The sequence below is a fragment of the Somniosus microcephalus genome, chromosome 11 (assembly GCF_052327205.1).
Source record: "Somniosus microcephalus isolate GS21.2 chromosome 11, FLI_Smic_1.0, whole genome shotgun sequence".
NCBI lineage: Eukaryota > Metazoa > Chordata > Chondrichthyes > Squaliformes > Somniosidae > Somniosus > Somniosus microcephalus.
Window position 1 is genome coordinate 143,599,994 of NC_140997.1, and position 14,623 is coordinate 143,614,616.

A 14,623-nucleotide genomic window follows, 5' to 3' on the forward strand; every position below is an offset into this window, starting at 1 on the left:
TCTCTCACTCTTTCTCTGGAGAGGGGAGCTTCTTTTAACAATCTAGCCTCAAGCCTTGCTTAAGGCTTATTGATTTGCTACAGGCGTCATCAAGTTCTGAGCTCACATTCCAAGACTGCCGACATCTACATTATCACGTCCGACAGTGATGTGCGTAAGATTGAGGTCAAAAATATTAACCCACAACACTTTGTAGGATCGATTCCTCCTCCCCAACGGCAAAATATTGGACTATGAAATATAAAAACCCAGAAGTGCACAGCCCGCAAAAAGAGCTGGGCAATAAAAGGGTTAATTCAGACATTGCGGCCGAATTGCCATACGAAAGTTTTCGGTCTAGGGAAGATACAAGAAACATAGAAGGTAGGAGCAGGAGTAGGCCATTCGGCCCCTCGAGCCTGCTCCGCCATTCAATGAGATCATGGCTGATCATCCAAACTCAGTACCCTGTCGTCTCCCCATATCCCTTGATCCCTTTAGCCTTAAGAAATATATCTAATTCCTTCTTGAATATATTTAATGAATTGGCCTCAACTGCCTTCTGTGGTAGAGAATTCCATAGGTTCACCACTCTCTGGATGAAGAAATTCCTCCTCATCTCTGTCCTAAATGGCTTACCCCTTATCCTTAGACTGTGACCCCCTGGTTCTGGACTCCCCGGCCATCGGGAACATCCTTCCTGCATCTAGTCTGTCTAGTCCTGTTAGAATTTTATAAGTTTCAATGAGATCCCCTCTCATTCCTCTAAACTCCAGCGAGTATAAGCCCAATCGACCCAATCTCTCCTCATACGTCATTCCTGCCATCCCAGGTATCAGTCTGGTGAATCTTCATGGCAAGAACATCCTTCCTCAGATAAGGTGACCAAAACTGCACACAATACTCAAGGTGTGGTCTCACCAAGGCCTTGTACAACTGCAGCAAGACATCCTTGTTCCTGTACTCGAACCCTCTCGCTATGAAGGCCAACATACCATTTGCCTTCTTAACCGCCTGCTGCACCTGCATGCTTACCTTCAGCGACTGGTGCACAAGGACACCCAGGTCTCGTTGCACTTCCCCTTCTCCCAATCTATTGCCAGATAATCATCTGCCTTCCTGTTTTTGCCACCAAAGTGGATAACCTCGCATTTATCCACATTATACTGCATCTGCCCAATCACCCAACCTGTCCAAATCATACTGGAGTTTCTCGGCATCCTCCTCACAGCACACACGTCCACCCAGCTTTGTGTCGTCTGCAAACTTGGAGATATTACATCTAGTTCCCTCGTCTAGATCATTAATATATATTGTGAATAGCTGGGGTCCTAGGACCGATCCCTGCGGTACCCCACTAGTCACTGCCTGCCACTCGGAGAAAGACCCGTTTATTCCAACTCTTTGCTTCCTGTCTGCCAACCAGTTCTCTATCCAAGTCAATACCTTGCCCCCAATCCCATGTGCCTTAACTTTACATGCTAATCTCTTATGCGGGACCTTATCAAAAGCCTTCTGAAAGTCCAAATACACCACATCCACTGGTTCTCCCTTATCTATTCTACCAGTTACATCCTCAAAAAATTCCAGTAGATTAGTCAAGCACATTTGCATATTCATGTATCTTAAAGGGGTTACATTGTCCACCTTAGACCATGGCCCCCGAATAACCAGTTTCAGTGCAGGCCTAGACAATGGGCCAGGCCTTGAACCTTTTGAATACGAATGCTAACACAAACCAACAACCTTGCATATGGAGTCACTTTGGGAGGACTGCATTGTCAGAAAGATATCTCAAAGCAATGAACAATACGAGGGACATTAGCCATCAAGAGTTCTCTGCTAGAGACAATTCACACATTTTGATATGGCCATCGCATGCTCAGAGGAGGCCAGGAAATACTGCAAGTTGGTTTTGGTTTAAAGTAAGATCACTTCAAAGACAGTGGCGTGGGAAGCCGACGGCAGAACAGCGAACAGAAAGATTCGGGCCTACAATCAACTCCAAGAGACAGCCGATCGGGAGTGGTGATTGTATGTTTCAGCCAAATCATAGAGGGGGCTTTTATGATCGAGTCTGAGTAAGTTTGTGAGTTTCAGTCAGATCACAATAAGGGCTTTGAGATCGAGTCTGGGTAACTTTATATGGAACAGTCAAATCGCGGACAGGTTTAACTGTGTCATATTGTGTCGATGCAAATGACCCTTGTATTTTGGGAATAACAACAGAAAATGCTGGAAAAACTCAGCAAGTCAGGCAACATCCGTGGAGAGAAATTTGAGTTGACGTTTCGGGTTTGACCCTTCTTCAAAACTGGAGAGAAAAGGAACTAGATCGAAGGCAGGGCTGCGATCGGACAAAAGAATAAAAGAACCAAAAGAAGTAAAAGAGATTAGAAGCTAGACGAGATGGTAATAGGCTGTGATTAGGTGTAAAGTGTACTGGCAGGGCAAAAGATAGCTGCCAGGTGTGAGAGAGAAACAAAAGGAAAGGGGGGGGGGGGGAAAGAAGTGGAAAAATATAAGTGAAAATGAAATAGGGGCCGAGGTTATATTTTTATATCACTTATATTTTTCCACTCCTTTCCTTTCCCCCCCCCCTTTCCTTTTGTTTCTCTCTCACACCTGGCAGCTATCTTTTGCCCTGCCAGTACACTTTACACCTAATCACAGCCTATTACCATCTCGTCTAGCTTCTAATCTCTTTTACTTCTTTTGGTTCTTTTATTCTTTTGTCCGATCGCAGCCCTGCCTTCGATCTAGTTCCTTTTCTCTCCAGTTTTGAAGAAGGGTCAAACCCGAAACGTCAACTCAAATTTCTCTCCACGGATGTTGCCTGACTTGCTGAGTTTTTCCAGCATTTTCTGTTGTTATTTCGGATTTCCAACATCTGCAGTATTTTGCTATCGTCCTTGTATTTTGGGGTTGTTAGCCTGATATAAATCGTAGGGATTTATACTAGGGAAGTAATCGTGTGTGTGTGTTCAATAAACGAACGAATCAAAGGTTGAGCCAAAACCCTGTGCCATGTGTATTTTGTTCTTCTAAATCCTGACGTCCAAGAACTGTGTGTAACGGGGGACCAGTATTGGAGAAAACCCCTTACAACTTCCTTCCATCAGCATCTTTGTGGCTTGAAAATAACTTCCGTTTCTCGAAGCAGAGTTGAACAATAAGATAACAGTCGATAACCACTTCATTACTTTAATACAGGGTCCCTGAGGTTTTGTAAACGTGTGCAACAAGCAATAGGATTCACCCACTGACATTCTGGTACATTTGCAGTAAAAACCCTCCTGAATACAATACTGCAATGGCCATTTCAGACAGGATTTTGATTTAGATGTTTTATTTAAAGGGGGCATAGTCTTGAAAAAATGTTTGGCAAACCTTTTCTTTTAGGGAAAAAGAATAAACGAGCATTTATGTTGCAGCTTTCAGGTTCTGAGGATGTAGCAAGTTCCACATTCTAACCACTCTCTGAGTAAAGAAGTTTCTCCTGAATTCCTTATTGGATTTACTAGTGACTATCTTATATTTATGGCCCTAGTTTTGAACTCCCCTACATCTGCCTTATCAAATCTCTTCATAGTTTTAAAGACATGTAGCAGGTCACCCCCCGAGCCTTCTCTTTGAGAGAAGAGCCCCAGCCTGTTCAGTCTTTCCTGATAGTTAAAAGCTCTGGTATCATCTTTGTAAATCTTTTTTGCACCTACTCCAGAACCTCAATACCCTTTTTTAATATAGAGACTAGAACTGTACACACTATTCTAAGTGTGTATGATCCTGATCACCCCAAGACGCGTTACTTCAATTTCTGCAACCCGTACCACTCTGTTCTTTCCATTTTTGACCTCCACTGTTCCAGCCAAGCTCACCTTCAACTGCACGAACAATAGAGCGGATTCCCCAATCAGTCTAAAAAATGGCTCAAGCTCTCCTCTCCCCATTTCTCTTGAAGGCAGAGACTCTATGGTTCCTTGTCCATGTACGAGTTTAGATAGCAAGTGTCCATACTTAATTCAGAATGGCGCCATCGGGAACGGTAGCATAGTGGTTATGTTACTGGACTAGTAATCCAGAGGCCTGGACTAATTATCCAGAGAAGCGAGTTCAAATCCCACCATGGCAACTGGGGAATTTAAATTCAGCTAATTAAATAAATGGAATAAAATGCTAGTATCAGTAATGAAACTATCGGATTATCGTAAAAACCCATCTGGTTCACTAATGCCCTTTAGGGAAGGAAATCTGTCGTCCTTACCTGGTCTGGCCTATATGTGACTCCAGACCCACAGCAATGTGGTTGACTCTCAACAGCCCTCTGAAATGGCCACTCAGTTATAACAAACCGCTACAAAGAACAATAATGAGAATAAAACTGAACGGACCACCTGGCGTCGACCTAGGCACCGGCTTCAGACACGACAATGGCACACCCAGCCCAGTCGACCCTGCAAAGTCCACCTCACTAACATCTGGGGACTTGTGCCAAAGTTGAGAGAAGTGTCCCACAGACTAGTCAAGCAACAGCCTGACATAGTTATACTCACAGAATCACACCTTTCAGCCAATGTCCCAGACTCCTCCATCACCATCCCTGGGCAGGACAGACCTACCAGAGGTGGCAGCACAGTGGTATGCAGTCGGGAGGGAGTGCTCAACATTGACTCCGGACCCCATGAGGTCTCGTGGTTTCAGGTCAAGCATGGGCAAGGAAACCTCCTGTTGATTACCACCTACCGCCTTCCCTCAGCTGATGAATCAGTACTCCTCCATGTTGAAGAAGCACTGAGGGTAGCAAGGGCACAAAATGTACTCTGGGTGGGGGACTTCAATGTCCATCACCAAGAGTGGCTCGGTAGCACCACTACTGACCGAGCTGGCCGAGTCCTGAAGGACATTGCTGCCAGTCTGAGCCTGCGGCAGGCGGTGAAAGAACCAACACGAGCGAAAAACCTACTTGACCTCGTCCTCACCGATCTACCCGTCACAGATGCATCTGTCCATAACACACCGCACAGTCCTTGTGGAGATGAAGTCCTGTCTTCACACTGAGGACACCCTCCATTGTGTGGCACAACCACCGTGCTAAATGGGATAGATTCAGAACAGATCTAGCAGCTCAAAACTAGGCATCCATGAGGTGCTGTAGGCCATCAGCAGCAGCAGAATTGTACTCCACCACAATCTGTAACCTCATGGCCCAACATATCCCTCACTCTACCATTACCATCAAGCCAGGGGACTAACCCTGGTTCAATGTGGAGTGTAGAAGAGCATGCCAGGAGCATACCTAAAAATGAGGTGCCAACCTGGGAAAGCTGCAACACAGGACTACATGCATGCTAAAAAGTGGAAGCAACATGCTATAGACAGAGCGAAGCGATCCACAATCAACGGATCAGATCAAAGCTCTGCAGTCCTGCCACATTCAGTCGTGAATGGTGGTGGACCATTAAACAACTAACGGAAGGAGGAGGCTTCATGAATCATCCTCAATGATGGTGGAGCTCAGTGTGTGAGTGCAAAAGACAAGGCTGTAGCTTTGGCAACCATCTTCAACCAGAGGTCCCAAGTGGATGATCCATATTGGCCTCCTCCTGAGGTCCCCATCATCACAGAAGCCAGTCTTCAGCCAATTCGATTCATGCCACATGATATCAGGAAACGGCTGAGCGCACTGGATACAGCAAATGCCAATGGCCCCGACAACATCCCGGCTGTCGTGCTGAAGACTTGTGCTCCAGAACTAGCCACACCTCTAACCAAGCTGTTCCAGCACAGCTTAGGGTTGCAAAGGGGTGGAAAGTTTCCGGTAAATTTCCGGAAATTTTCCACGGGAAGTTTAGCTTGGGAATTTTGCCCAAAAAAGCACATGCTAGCATAATATTGTTTTTTTTGTATTTCTTTTTTTCCCACGGGTCCTCTCTTAAAATTACTAACAGAGATGGAATCTTAATTATTAAGGAATTTCTTAATCAATATATGTTTATCTTCTTACTTGGCTTGTTTTAATAATTACAAGTTTTGTGTGTGACTGTGAACAAATGTGTCCTGATTGGTTGGATGAGTGGATGAGCGATTAGCTCCCTCTATTTGTAATATTTGCATATCGAATTGTGATTGGCCTGCAGGCATCTGTAAGACTGCTATAGTTTTTTTAAGATCCAGGTTAGGGGTCCTGAGGGAAGTCGTTTTGTTTTCTGCTGATGTTGTGATGATGCAGTAAGTAAATCAGACTTTATACCAAATAAACCAGTTATTTGTTGAACTCTGTTGTCCTTCAATTTAAAATATACAAAATAATACACTCTTGGTGATGTAGCGTCGTGTGTGTACAGGTCATGCTTCCATCACATGGAGCATCAGCAAAAATGTACTCACCCTGTTGCAATCGTGCTGATCAACCGCAGTTCGACACAGAGATGAATGCCCTTTATTTCTCTGCATAGAACAATGCCACGTTTACCGTCGGATGTGTGGAAGCATTTTACCCCAGGCATTAAAGATGGAAAGACTGTGTACATGTGCAAACACTGTAGAAAGCCATATGTAAAGAATGCCACAAAGATGCAGCAGCATTTATCCAATGATCTTGGATCACAAAAGGTCTTTGCAGTAGTTACTGTCAATGCTGCGAATATGAAGGCTGCTTGGGCTCAAGTGGAGGAGGCCTACCTTCATATTACGTCTATTGGGTGCGCAGCTCATGGGCTTAACCTGCTCCTCAAGGACATCATGGGTTTGAGAACCATGGAAGCACTGTACAAGAGAACCAAGCAAGTTGTTAAGTATGTCAGGGGAAAACAGGTAGTTGCAGCAACCTACAACTCCAAGCAAATGACAAAGAACAAGAACACCACACTGAAGCTGCCCAACAACACTAGATGGGGTGGTGTTGTCATAATGTACAACAGCCTTCTGGAGGGTAAGGAGTCGCTGCAAGAAATGGCAATATCCCAGTCTGGGGATATGGAAACCACCATCAAGAAAATACTGCTGGATGATGTGTTTTGGGAGAGAGTGGTTAGCAGCCTTAAACTACTCTCACCAGTAGCATCTGCAATTGCTCAGATTGAAGGAGATGACGCTGCCTTGTCAGATGTTCTCTGGCTTTTTACTGATTTAAAAGAACAAATCAGCATTGCCCTACCCACATCCCTGCTGCTCAAAGCAGAGGAGAAGGCAATTGTTCAATTCATACAGACGCGTCAAGAATTTTGTGTCAAGCCGATTCATGCTGCAGCATACATGCTGGACCCAAAGCATGTTGGGAGACCAATACTTTCTGGAGAACAGATCAACAGCGCTTACAGTGTGATTTCTACCCTCTCACACCATCTCAATCTGGATGTGGGCAAAGTTCTGGGAAGTCTGGCAAAGTTCTCTACCAAGCAAGGTCTTTGGAATGGGAATGGGATATGGGAATCATGCAAGCATATCAGTGCACATACCTGGTGGAAGGGACTTTGTGCATCTGAGGCCCTGTCACCTATTGCATCGGTGATACTCCAAATCCCACCTTCATCAGCGGCCTCTGAACGAAACTGGTCACTTTTTGGGAATACGCATACAAAGGTGCGCAACAGGCTGACTAACAAGAGAGTGGAGAAACTGGTGGCTATCCGGGCGAACCTACAACTTATTGAGCCAGATACAGAAGTATCCACCACACAGCTAGACACTGACACAGAGGAGGAAATGGACACGTCAGAGCCAGAGTCAGAGAATCAGGAGGAGCAATGAGGAGTAGAAGACTCAGAAGACTCATGAGTAGAAGACTCAAAGGGACAAAATAAGGACAAATTACAGGCGAAATAAGCTGACGCTCTTTTTATTTTATTTTAGATGGGTCTTTTTTGTGGGGGTTCAATAAAGTTCAAAATTATAACCTAAATAAAGTTTTGAAAGCCTGTTTTTATTTGTATGGAACAGTATGTCTATTTTGACGACAAAGATAATATAAGGGTCAGAGACAAAAACCATCAGTGTGCAAAAAAACTCAAAATTCCCATAAATTCCTGAAAATTCCCATGGAAAGTTTCCTCTTAAAAATTCCCAGAATTTTGCAACCCTAGTACAGCTACAACACTAACATCTAGCCGACAATGTGGAAAACTGCCCAGGTATGTCCTGTCCACAAAAAGCAGGACAAATCCAATCCGGCCAATTACCGCCCCATCAGTCTACTCTCAATCATCAGCAAAGTGATGGAAGGTGTCGTCGACAGTGCTATCAAGCATCACTTATTCGCCAATAACCTGCTTACCAATGCTGAAGTTGGGTTCCGCCAGGACCACTCGGCTCCAGATCGCAATACCATGTCCAAACATGGACAAAAGAGCTGAATTCCAGAGGTGAGGTGAAAGTGACTGCCCTTGACATCAAGGCAGCATTTGACCGAGTCTGGCATCAAGGAGCCCTAGTAAAATTGAAGTCAATGGGAATCGGGGAAAACTCTCCACTGGCTGAAGTCATACCTAGCACAAAGGAAGATGGTTGTGGTTGTTGGAGGTCAATCATCTCAGCCCCAGGACATCGCTGCAGGAGTTCCTCAGGGCAGTGTCCTAGGCCCAACCATCTTCAGCTGCTTCACAATGACCTTCTTTCCATCAAAAGATCGGATGTTCGTTGATGACTGCAGAGTATTCAGTTCCATTCGCAACTCCTCAGATAGTGAAGCAGTCCATGCCCGTATGCAGCAAGACCTGGACAACATTCAGGCTTGGGTTGATAAGTGGCAAGTAACATTGACAACACACAAGTGCCAGGCAATGACTGTCTCCAACAAGCGAGAGTCTAGCCACCACCCTTTGACATTGAATGGCATTTCCATCGCCAAATCCCCCAACATCAACATCCTGGGGGTCACCAATGACCAGAAACTTAACTGGACCAGCCACATAAATACTGTGGTAACAAGAGCAGGTGAGAGGCTGGGTATTCTGCAGCGAGTGTCTCACCTTCTGACTCCCCAAAGCCTTTCCACCATCTACAAGGCACAAATAAGGAGTGTGATGGAATACTGGCCACTTGCCTGGATTAGTGCAGCTCCAACAACTACTAAAGCTCAATACCATCCAGGACAAAGCAGTCCGCTTGATTGGCACCCCATCCAGCACCTTAACCATTCACTCCCTCCACCACCGGCACACCGTGGCTGCAGTGTGCATCATCTACAAGATGCACTGCAGCAACTTGCCAAGGCTTCTTCGGCAGCACCTCCCAAACCCGTGACCTCTGCCACCTAGAAGGACAAGAGCAGCAGGTGCATGGGAACACCACCGCCTCCAAATCACACACCATCCTGACTTGGAAATATGTCGCCGTTCCTCCATTGTTGCTGGGTCAAAACCTGGAACTCTAACCCTAACAGCACTGTGGGAGTACCTTCTCCACAATGACTGCAGCGGTTCAAGGCAGCAGCTCACCACCACCTTCTCAAGGGCAGTTAAGGATGGCAATAAATGCTGGCCTTGCCAGCGACGCCCACATCCCAGAACAAATTAAAAAAACATCAAAGCTGAACTGGATCCTTTTCTCACTGAAATGTCCACACACAGGCAGTTTCCAGATGAGGACATAGGATAGTGAACAGGAGCAGTAACCCTCCCTGCCTGTTATTCCACATATTCCCCTCCCCTCCCCTCCCCACCCTCCTTTCTAGGCCAGAGACTTTGAGGCAGGGGGTGAACATTGGCGAGAAAAGAAAACAGAAATTCGGGGGCAAAGGACGAAAGACAGGGTAAGTGAAAATGCTTGATTCCTTTTTTTCTGAATACACAGGGTTGATGATGGTGATTTCTATAGCGCAAAGGTATCTGAAGGTACTGTTACTTTAAAATGTCATGTCAGGTTTCCAGCTTACTGGCAGTGCGTCACTTCTTCAAAGTGGCATATTGGTCGCATGACCATCAGATAAGAGTCAATTGATACAATGTCTATGACAATGAGGGTTTCCTTTGTGTGTTCAAGGAGAAGATTAGACATTGATCTGGACTATCGTGGCATATCTTTAAAAGGTACTTTCAATTACAGTAAAATGAAATCTTTCACTCTGTTGCAATTATTCCTGGGACCCCAAAGTGCGCAGGAACTGTAGTAAAAAGACAGATAAGTGGCATAAAGCAAAAGAGTCCCAGAAGTGCCAGCACAGCTCGTAATACTTAAGATTATGACCCTGAGGAAAAGTGACAATCACCTGTGAGATAATCCTGGTACGTATGGGAGATCCAGCAGGCCTGCTGGTGTCCACAATGTTAGCTGTTGGTGGCAAAAATAAACAGAGCCCAATATGCAGAATAACCACTCCCATGAATTTCACAGTATAAAATGGCATGAATGCACAAAAACAATATTGCTTAAGACACAGTTTATGACATCACCTAGACCTCTTGACGCTTTTACTTAAGTTTCACATTTGGTAACTTTACAGTGGGATGACACCAAGACCAATGAGAGCTGATATCTGCAGTCCATTCATAACTTCATGTTATTGGTTCAGTATCTCGTGGTGCTATCTATCGCTCGTGCACACTCCTGGCACTCCATTTATACCACGAGTGGCAATGTATCTTCAGCAAATTAATAACTCATCAAAAGTCACCAACAGCATACCAACCGTGCCCAAGTTGTCAATGCCTTGGGCATTGGTATTCCTGGGACCATTCTAGAATCTAGAGAATTTTGGAAGATCAAAACCAATGCATCCACTATCTCTTCAGCCACCTCTTTTAGAACCCTAGGATGTAGGCCATCAGGTCCAGGGGCTTTGGCGGCTGTTACTCCAATTAGTTTCTCTAGTACTTTTTCTCTACTTATATTAATGACGTTAAGTTCCTCACCCCTATGTCCTTGACCAAGCTTTTGATCACCTGTCCTAATAACAGTATGTGGCTCGTCAGTTTGTCTGATTACGCTCCTGTGAAATGCCTTGGGACGTTTTACTACGTTAAAGGCACTATATTAATGCAAATCGTTGTTGTAGACGTAGACCCGGTTTCAAGCATTTGGGTGGGTGGAATGTTAGATGTAACGGGATTTTTGTGTCATTGAACCTGGGGCAGAATGGAGCAGAAACGTTGAAGATGTACTGGTCCAGCCATTTAATAAGTAGAAGAAAATTAAATCAGTATATTAAAAAAGATGCAATATCCTCAGGAATAATGAGTAATGCAAGGAGCAACATTCTTCATCATATGCTGCTTTCCCAATCGCGTCCCACTTGCTTATGAACGCAAGGTACAATGACATACATGTGAATCACCCGAGTATTTCCTGTCCACCATTTGCCTCAGAAAAATGGACGCAGCTGCGGAACACGAGACCCCCCCCCCCAATACACTGGTGAAAATCCCACAATCACAGTCACTTTGAGTGGAATTTGACTCAGTCAGGCGATTCTGGCCATGGCGAAAATAACAAGCTGATCTTGTTAAGCCTACTCCCTCCACAAACGGAACAGAATCCGTGACATATTGGTTCAGACAGTCCAGTTTGAAACTCATCTAACGCTTTGGGTGGGTCCGGAAAAGCAGGGGAGAAGTGACCAGGAACCCCCATCCCCTCCTTTCTGAAACTGGCAAGCGATTCACTGGCGATCCAAGGTGTGTCCCCAATCCCGCGCTCAGTGTAATCAACAATTGGTCTTTGAAACAGACCCGCAGTCAGAACACACAAACACCAAACTTACTCACCAAACCGAGTCCACAACGGGGGCGCCAGGGTGTCCATCACCAAACAAAACTCTTCCATAATCTTGGCAGGGACGTCATACACAAAGTACTGAGAAGTCATTGTTATTTTTGGTATTTATCTAATTTTCCCGCTCCCCCAAATCAACTCGTCCTGCTACAAGACGGAGAGCCCGGCCGAATGGCCAAACTTTCCTTCAGTAATTCTGAACTGAAGCAATATTCCGGTGGAATTTGTGTGTGTGTGTGTTACGCGCGTCACGTATCGGAAATGGGGAAGTTGAGGTGGAAGGCTGCCGTCTCGTAGTGAGCGGGGCTTGAATTCATTCATAGTTACTTTTCCATTACATTGAAACTAATTGTCATTATTTGTGACAAATGTATCGAGGGTCTCAGCGAATAATCCGACTGGTTGTTTTTTGCGTTGGGAGGTGGGGAAATAATCCGGCTGGCTGTTTGTTGCGATGTGGGGTGAATAATCCGGCTGGTTGTTTGTTGCGATGTGGGGTGATGGAGGAATAATCCGACTGGTTGTTGCGATGTGGGGTGATGGAGGAATAATCCGACTGGTTGTTTGTTGCGTTGGGAGGTGGGGGGAATAATCCGACTGGTTGTTGCGATGTGGGGCGAATAATCCGACTGGTTGTTGCGATGTGGGGTGAATAATCCGACTGGTTGTTTTTTGCGATGACCGCGACCATCTGTGTCTGTATATGGCGCAGTGACCGCGCCGACAATACTGGACTTTGGGCTTTCCGAAGCCGCTCCTCGGGCACATTCCGAGCTGATAGCAGGAGGAGGTGTAAAAGGCATGGTACACCCCCACCGCCCTTTACACCCCACCCTCGCCATTTCTGCTGAGCAGGATGGTGTGGGACTTAAGTTCTTATCAAGTTAAAAATAATAACTCGTCAGTTATAGAAGCAATGCACGTTCCTCTCCATTATTTGAAGGGAGGTGTTAACCTGGTTAAAATAAATGTCATACGAACGTATAAATTCCTCTCTCAACCATTTTAACCCACTTAAAATAATGCCTCGGTTAAAATAGTGGAGCGAGGCCTTCCATACGAGCACGCAAAGCTTTTGTATGATATCACTAATAGCAACTTATATTTAGCCAGGATCACCTGACTTAGAACTGACAGGCTTTACAATTCACCACTACACACAGCGAGGAGTTAAATAGTTCTAAATTATAGCTAACATTTTCCTAAGCGCCGTTTGCTATGATGATTCTCATCTTTCAGGAACTGTGAAAGTTGTGCCACTGACTAGTGCGGTTCAGTCCTGGGTTTCCCATTCTGTAATCAGAAAGTCAGTGTTGGGGTTTTAACCATGTCCCACACCGCAGGTAATTAACCTCATTTCTGCAATGGTAGCATAGTGGTCATGTTACTGGACTAATAATCCAGAGAGAGACGTGAGTTCAAATCCCACCATGGCAGCTGGGGAATTTAAATTCAGTTAATTAAATAACAATGCTAGCATCAGTATCAGTAATGAAACTATCTGGTTCACTAATGCCCTTTAGTATTACCTGGTCTGGCCTATATGTGACTCCAGACCCACAGCAATCACAGAAACCCCACAGTGCAGATAGAGGCCATTTCGGCCCATCGAGCCTGCACCGACACATATCCCACCCGATCCCCGTAACCCCTACACCAACACATATCCCACCCGATCCCCGTATTTAATCCCCCTAACACTAAGGGTCAATTTATCATAGCCAATCAACCTAACCCGCACATCTTTGGACTGTGGGAGGAAACCGGAGCACCCGGAGGAAACCCGGAGCAATGGCCTAGCCATACACTCAGTTGTAACTAACCGCTATGAAACATAATAAGAATGAAACCGGACGAACCTCGGACACGGCAAAGGCACACCCAGCCCAGTCTACCCTGTTCTCCTCACCAACATCTGGGGACTTGTGCCAACATTGGGAGAGCTGTCCCACAGACTAGGCAAGCAACAGCCTGACATAGTCATACTCACAGATACCTTTCCAGCCAATGTCCCAAACTGCTCCATCACCATGGGTATGTCCTGTCTCACCGGCAGGACAGACCTACCAGGGGTGGCGACACAGTCGGGAAGGACTGGCCTGGGAGTCCTCAACATTGATTCTGGAATTTAAAAAAAATTCCAAACCACCTCAGTGCTTCCCACTTCATCTCACAAACTGACTCAAGTTGGCCGTAACGGAATCCACCCAGTGCTGCATTAAAGTGACCATGTGTGAGTCCAACGAGCGCCAGCACACTATTCAACCATATGGGGGGGAGGGGATCACAGTGGTACCTGACGCTACCAGTCCCAGCAATCTCCGTGCCTGAATTCTGCAGCCTGGAAAATATACCCCACTTGTAGACAACAACAGCTTGTATTTATATAGCGCCTTTACTATAGTAAAACGTCCCAAGGCGTTGCACAGGAACATTATCAAAAATTTGACACCGAGCCACATAAGGCGATATTAGGGCAGATGCTTGGTTTTAAGGAGCATCTTAAAGGAGGAAAGAGAGTTAGAGAGGCGGAGAGGTTTAGGGAGGGAATTCCAGAGCTTTAGGGCCTAGGCAGCTGAAGGTACTGGCCACCAATGATTGAGCGATTAAAATCAGGGATGCTAAAGAGGCCAGAATTAAAGGAGCGCAGATATCTCGGGCGGTGGGGGGAGAGGGTTGTGGGGCTGGAGGAGATTACAGAGCTAGGGAGGGGCGAGGCTATGGAGGGATTTGAAAACAAGGATGAGAATTTTAAAATCAGCAAGCACAGGTGTGATGGGTGAATGGGTTATTGATCACCTCAGGTTTATATAGGGTAGAACATGGGAGGCCATCCAGGAGTGCATTGGAACAGTCAAGTCTAGAGGTAACAAAGGCATGGATGAGCTGAGGCGGGGCGGAAACGGGCGATGTTATAGAGATGGAAATAGGCAGCCTT

At 45.6% G+C, this 14,623-nt stretch overlaps 1 protein-coding gene across 4 annotated transcripts in view; it reads right to left on the reverse strand.

Annotated features, from left to right (window-relative positions):
• The window catches only part of LOC147110926 (interleukin-1 receptor-associated kinase-like 2), a 77,836-nt gene extending 64,504 nt beyond the window's left edge, over window positions 1-13,332 (reverse strand). For 2 of the 4 annotated variants that reach the window (XM_086001340.1, XM_086001337.1), the window contains exon 1: window positions 11,679-13,220. In XM_086001340.1, coding sequence (XP_085857466.1) covers window positions 11,679-11,778 — 100 coding nt within the window. In that variant the 5' untranslated portion in view covers window positions 11,779-13,220. Of the gene's footprint in view, window positions 1-11,678 lie in introns of all 4 variants that reach the window. The other 2 variants (XM_086001338.1, XM_086001339.1) reach the window with 2 other exon arrangements.
• Between the last annotated feature and the right edge of the window lie 1,291 nt (window positions 13,333-14,623).